The sequence below is a fragment of the Elephantulus edwardii genome, unplaced genomic scaffold (genome assembly GCF_000299155.1).
Source record: "Elephantulus edwardii isolate Elephantulus edwardi_28Jun2011 unplaced genomic scaffold, EleEdw1.0 scaffold00063, whole genome shotgun sequence".
Taxonomy (NCBI): domain Eukaryota; kingdom Metazoa; phylum Chordata; class Mammalia; order Macroscelidea; family Macroscelididae; genus Elephantulus; species Elephantulus edwardii.
Genome location: NW_006399813.1, coordinates 405,683 through 411,669, shown reverse-complemented (window position 1 = coordinate 411,669; position 5,987 = coordinate 405,683). Strand labels below are relative to the sequence as shown.

Sequence of the window (5,987 nt, the reverse complement as noted above, 5' to 3'; positions counted from 1 at the left end):
AGGAGAGGAAGACCTTCGATGAGACTGATCGACTCTGTTGAGTGGAGTGGTGGGAATGAGTGTGTCTGAGACGATGAGGTTGGCACAGGATAGAACGGTGTTTAGGGATCTTGTACACAGGGTCGCTATGAGTCGCAAGCAACACGATGGCACATAACAACAACAACAACATACAAGTTACTTACCAATCTAATTCTCAGGAAAGCCCTGAGCATCATACAAAGGCCAAACATGGCCATGTTTTATTATTTTACTATTCTATTAATAACACCACATATGCCCCACGGTACTGACAATGCTCATGTAACAAGCTTCTCTCTCATTCCTTAATGACTGCTATGCAGAACATGCAAAAAAATAGTCTCCTTTTTTGGGGGGGGAAGGTTGTGGAATTCCAGCAGATAATGATGAAACAGAAGTAAAATATTCTCAGGCGTAACTAACACATCTACAAAAACTGTCTGATATCAGATCTTTTTAATTATTCTTTAAAGATTTCTTCATGGTTGGTTAAACTCACAAGTCTCTTTCAAAACTTCTACAGAGTATATCTAAAGAGCGATAAGTCCTGGAAGCTAACGAGTTAAGCATTTAGCTGTTAACGAAAAGAATGACTGTTTGAACTCACCGTCTACTCTGGGAGAAAGATGTAGCATTCTGCCTGCATAAAGGTTTACAGTCCTGGAAATCCCATGGGGGTGTTCTACACTGTCCTGCAGGGTCACTATGAGTAAGAACTGACTCAACGGCAATGACACTTACTTTGGTTTTTAATGGATACAAGAGTTGAGGATGACCTCTTGAGTCTCCACTTACCAGGGTAAATATCATTCCCATGACTATTGGAATAAAGATGAAATTGAGGGTGGTGACCTGCAGGAGGCAGCAGTCCTGGTCTGGGTTGGTATGAACCTCTTCATACTGAATGGGAGGCTGCAATCCTCCCGTACACTTGTTCTTTAACCTGGGGGGCTAAAGAAAACTAAAAATTAATCTTAGGACTTAAGAAAATTTTTATATGGCTCCAACAGTCCTCCAAATGAAAGAACAAACTCCTATAGCCCAACCAAAGCTAGTGAGATACACTTATTTTGGTATCTCCTCTCTCTTTATATACTTTCTATACAAAGAACAAAGCAAGCTTGCCCTTTCAAAGAAAGGGAACTACATTTGGAACTACAGCTGTCGCAAGATTCGCAAACAGAAGGATTTGTGAATGTTATTTTAAAAGGGCAGTTGTATCCAATTTTCAATAGCAGTTGCATATGCAATAAGGGAAAGGAATTTTATGCTTAATTGAAAATGATGGATTTTAATTCAAAGGTGCAGTCTTTTCTCCATCTGGTACAAAATAAAAGTAAAATTTTATTTGAATTAACACTACTTTAATATAGAGTCTGAATAATAACTGCAAAGCTATTTTCATATCCTGGTCCATGGCCAACTCTTCACTTCTACCAAATAGGGTAAACTTTAAAATATCTTTCATTATACTAAGATTAGGCCTTACAAATCCCTAGCATGCTTCATTTGGATGGCATACCTTGCCATCTGACAAGAAATGGAAACTAAGAGCTGCAGCAGAGGCTACCACTGTTTGAAAAATTACAAATTCTATGCTACTTGTCAGATTCCCAAGAACATCTGCTGCACAACAGGAACACGCAGAAGTGGCCACCTTCATTCCAGGCACCATAAAACAAAGAGATCAGGAGGCTCAGCTCAGCATTCACTTTCATGCAGCAATTCTCGTTTCTCTTTAAAGTCACATTTCATCACTTAAGGCTGCTCCTCAATCCCTTCTGAAAAAGGTTCTACCATGTATTTTTTACCAACATCTGGTAAGTATGGTAATTATGGCCATCTCATTAGAATTATCAGAACATAAGATTATTCCTCAGGACCATGTTTTTAAATGAAATCAATATAAAAGCATAATATCTTTCCATTATAAATTAATCTGTAACTCAATTGTCATCAAGTAAGTGAAGGATATCCAACTGTATTTAGATAATGTGTGTGAAATAGTGGAGTAGAAGAGAGGACATATGGAAAAGAGGACTGCTGAGCATAAGTAGTAATGAATGACAGCAAAGAGTTTCCCACTGTAGCCAAATCTCAGGTACAGTCCCAGACAAGAGCAGAAAGGGGAGAAATCCTATTTATCCTTCTTTTAAGAAGGCTTTGGGCAGGGCCTCCCTTCACGGCTTTCCCAAATCACCTCACATATCAAATTATGTACAAGTCTTATTTACAAATATATTTACTGTAAGAAACAAAAAGAACTGGGGGACAAGTACATTATTACAGTATTTTTCCCCATTTTCCTCTCTTCTTAATACACACTTTGGGGGGCCACTAACCTTTTTAAAGTAACAATGACATTCTACCCTTAATTCAGTATGAATAAATGACAGTTCAGTATAAATAGAACATTATCATACAAGAAAATAAACAATTCCATATCATCTAACACCCACAGCAAATTCCAAATTTCCCTAATTGTTCCCCTACTGAATAAATGTGTTTTATGGCTTTGTTGCCCAATTCAGGATCCAGTCAAGGTTTACTGACTCTTTGCATTAGATAAGGTCTTTGTAGTCTCTTACAGAACTCTTTCCTTTTCCTTTCATGACATTTTTGTAAGTTTGTTTTGAACTTCCTTCTTACTTCCTTCTCATCCATTACCCCACCCAGATTGATTTTATCGCCCTGTAAATAATTTTTTTAAATTGTAATCTATAATTTTAGATTTTAGAAAGGCTGTTTTGATGTAGAATGAAATTAGAACAAAGTATTATTTGAAAAACAAATACAGAATTCCTCAGAATACCCAACTCTTTTTACCCAGTATTCTCCCTACTATTTCTAGTATTATTTCCCAGTAATAAGTTTAAAAGACATGGCCTGTACAGATATCCCATCAATAATGCTGAGGGACATTAGTCTATGGATACAAATCAGTTATGAGCGTCAAACCAAGCCAATGACATTATAAAATAACAAATTAATGCTGATTCTGAATTGTGTGAGGTCAAGGCAAACTGTATCAGAAGTGATTTCAGTTAGCATTTAGAGCCAAAATAATTAAACGGCCATCCACAGGCTGGAAGTCTATTAGAAACCCTTAGAAAATCCTTGAACTTCACGTTCAACTTCAAGTGAATCCTATTCCTCTAATATCCCAAGTAGATACTGCCTATCAGTGCTTAATGAACCACAGCATGTTAAGACCACACACCTGTTTTTTGAACTTGAAGTTGAATTCCCACATTGGTTCCTGTCTATTCCCAACAATCTTTCGGCACCAGAAAAGTAAGCACTGTAAGAGAATAAAATAAAAATAAACCAAAAATAAAAGTGAAAACAGAAGAAAATAAAAAATACACTGTAGGGTAACAAAACATAATAAACAAAAACTTCTCTATTTCACAGAACTAAAGTCAGCCACAGTCCGAATGCTGAGATTATACTCTGGCACTGTCGGGACCCCCAACTTGACACTAGTTCAACAAGAAGAGACAATCCCAAGGCTTTTCAATTAAGATAACAAAAATCAATACAGGTCCCTCAGAGACTGGGGAGGTCAACCCCTGTTGGAAACATGGTCTCAAGAGATTGGGCCATTCTGATTCAGCAGGCCACACTCCTACTTTAAAATGTAAGGAAAGCCAGTTGCCACCAGACAGGATGCTAACAAGGCTGCAAACCAAGCAGAGTTGGCTGGCTCTGGATTAGAAACAAGTTGCTCAGGACTTTCTGGGAGCAGACAGCGGAGCTGAAACGACAGAGCTGGGCTGAATTCAGTCTAGACTATGCCCCTCAATTAAAGTCAGGCTACAGCTAGGGTTAAGCACAAGAAGTGAAGTACCTCCCAGGGAATAAGGGGTGGGTCGTCCGCCGAGCCAGCTGTCCTGCCCTCCAGACATGCCCTGTACGTCCTGCTGTTCCATCAAAAATAATGGGCTTGGCTTTAAGGGGCAAACACTTCTGCTGCCATCACAACGGCTCCAGTGTCCCACACAAGCTATGCTACTGAAAAGAGAGAGAAGGGGAATCAAATACGAAAAGGCTGGAGTCCAGAAACACAAGGCAACCTCCTTTAGGCATGCCAGCAATTTCCTCAATGCCATGCGACTGTGGGTGTGCACATGGCAAGTCCATGCTCGGGACACCTGCCAATATAGGTCCCACACCCTCTTCAGAAGATCACTTGTAAAAAGTACAAAACGCAGCAGCCAGGTGACCTGGGCTGACTATTTGGGTTAAGATTTTAGTTTTTGTCCCATGTTGGCTTTTTATAGTCTACTTTTTAAAATTATTAGTGATAATAGTATAAAGCTATTTCAGAATTTAGGCAGTAGCACTTGCGTTGTGTACTGGAGCCGCTAGGATGTGTCAAGCATGAGGAGTTTGCACGATGCTGCTCTGCTCCCCGCAAATGATTCACAGCAAGTATGGTTAATTCATGGGATGACGCCACCCTCACCACAGTTAGTCTGATACTGTCAAATGTTCCTGAGGGAGGAGAAACTGTAAGTGGGAAATGATACACTGGCCAGGCCACTCATGTTACAAGCAAAAGCAGCTGATAGATGAAACGCTACTCTACTCACCTAGCATTCTAATCTTGCCCTAAACCATCAGCGAGCATATTAAATGGAGCTCAGTCAATGATCCTGACCTTCTAAGTTTGCAACCCTGAGGGTGGGCCCTTGATAAACTCCTATCCTGGGTTACGCTAATTAATGCTGAACTCCACAGTACCATTCATTCTATGTGTGAGAATATGATCACTCTAGAGCCAAACTAAGCTCACTATTGAGCAGTCAACACTTATCTCATGATGACCCTATGTATAGAAGGTTTTCTTAGCTACAATCTTCTTGAATGTAGGTCACTAACCCTTTCTTTCACACTGCCACTACATAGGTTCAAATTCATTATACAACTTCCATTAGTCTAAAAAAACAAGATGCAAGAGAAGAGGACAGACCACAGAACATAAGGTTTTGAGGAGGACGAAAGTAATAAAAATTATCTCCACATCCAGAAGATACCAAAAAAGGGAGCTCTGGTGGCCTAGCGGCAAGAATCTGCACACAATCCCAGAGATACATGGTTCAAATCCACCAGATGCTCTGCTGGAGAAAGAGGGGCAATCTCCTACTGTACCAGTCAGATCTGATTTGATGGTACACACACAAAAAATAACATTTTTTTAAAAAGATACCAAACAAAGGTATTTTAGCTGAATGGGAAAAGTGCTGAGCCATCATTCTTCCCAAAGTCTTATCCTAGCTTGCACAGGTGATGTATGGGGATGGTCCAAATACTACGGAACAACTGAGATCTAAGACGACTTTTAGAGCTCTATAGTCTGTAACTAGGAGTAACTGTTAGTGTCTGAAAACACCTGCCACAGAACCTAGCAACAGTTGGCACTTAATAAATGCTAAAGAGGTACTGTCTAGACCAGGACTCTATGAAAAAAAGAGATCCTAGATATGGAAGTCACATTGGAAAGGGAAAAAAAAGTTGTTCATGTTATATGCCTTTGTTTCATGATTTAAAGAATTTTTTTAAGTAACTCAAGTTTACATCTATCACTTGTGTTCTTCCTAAACAATCAAAACTGCTTCTAAAGTTGTCCAATGTACAGTGTATGAAAACAAAATTAAAACAAGCAGCAAAGAAAGGTGTCCTGGTTAAGATGAAATAAGGGATTTCTTAGGCTTCTGAGCCCTGAAAGTTCCCTGACAGCCTATGACCTACAGCCCTCAGCATCAAGAAAGCTAGAACAAGCCATGAACAAAGATGTATCATACAAAAGTCCCTCAGTCAAACCCCAATATTAATCCTCACTTACTTTGGAATTCTTTAGTGTGTTGGGAGTGCTTTCTGGAATGGCTGGATTCTTGGAGATTCGAGCAGCAAATGGCTCATACATATGATACAGAGATCGGATCACACATGCCCGGAGACAA

The 5,987-nt window shown here is 39.5% G+C and overlaps 1 protein-coding gene across 1 annotated transcript in view; it reads right to left on the bottom strand.

Moving 5' to 3' along the window:
- TMEM183A (transmembrane protein 183A) overlaps positions 1–5,987 on the bottom strand; it is a 28,833-nt gene that overhangs the window by 5,664 nt on the left and 17,182 nt on the right. Inside the window, exons 6-9 of the mRNA XM_006887976.1 lie at positions 5,870–5,987; positions 3,242–3,322; positions 817–972; positions 629–636 (exon numbers count right to left, since the gene is read on the bottom strand). Coding sequence (XP_006888038.1) covers positions 629–636; positions 817–972; positions 3,242–3,322; positions 5,870–5,987 — 363 coding nt within the window. The remainder of the gene's footprint in view (positions 1–628; positions 637–816; positions 973–3,241; positions 3,323–5,869) is intronic.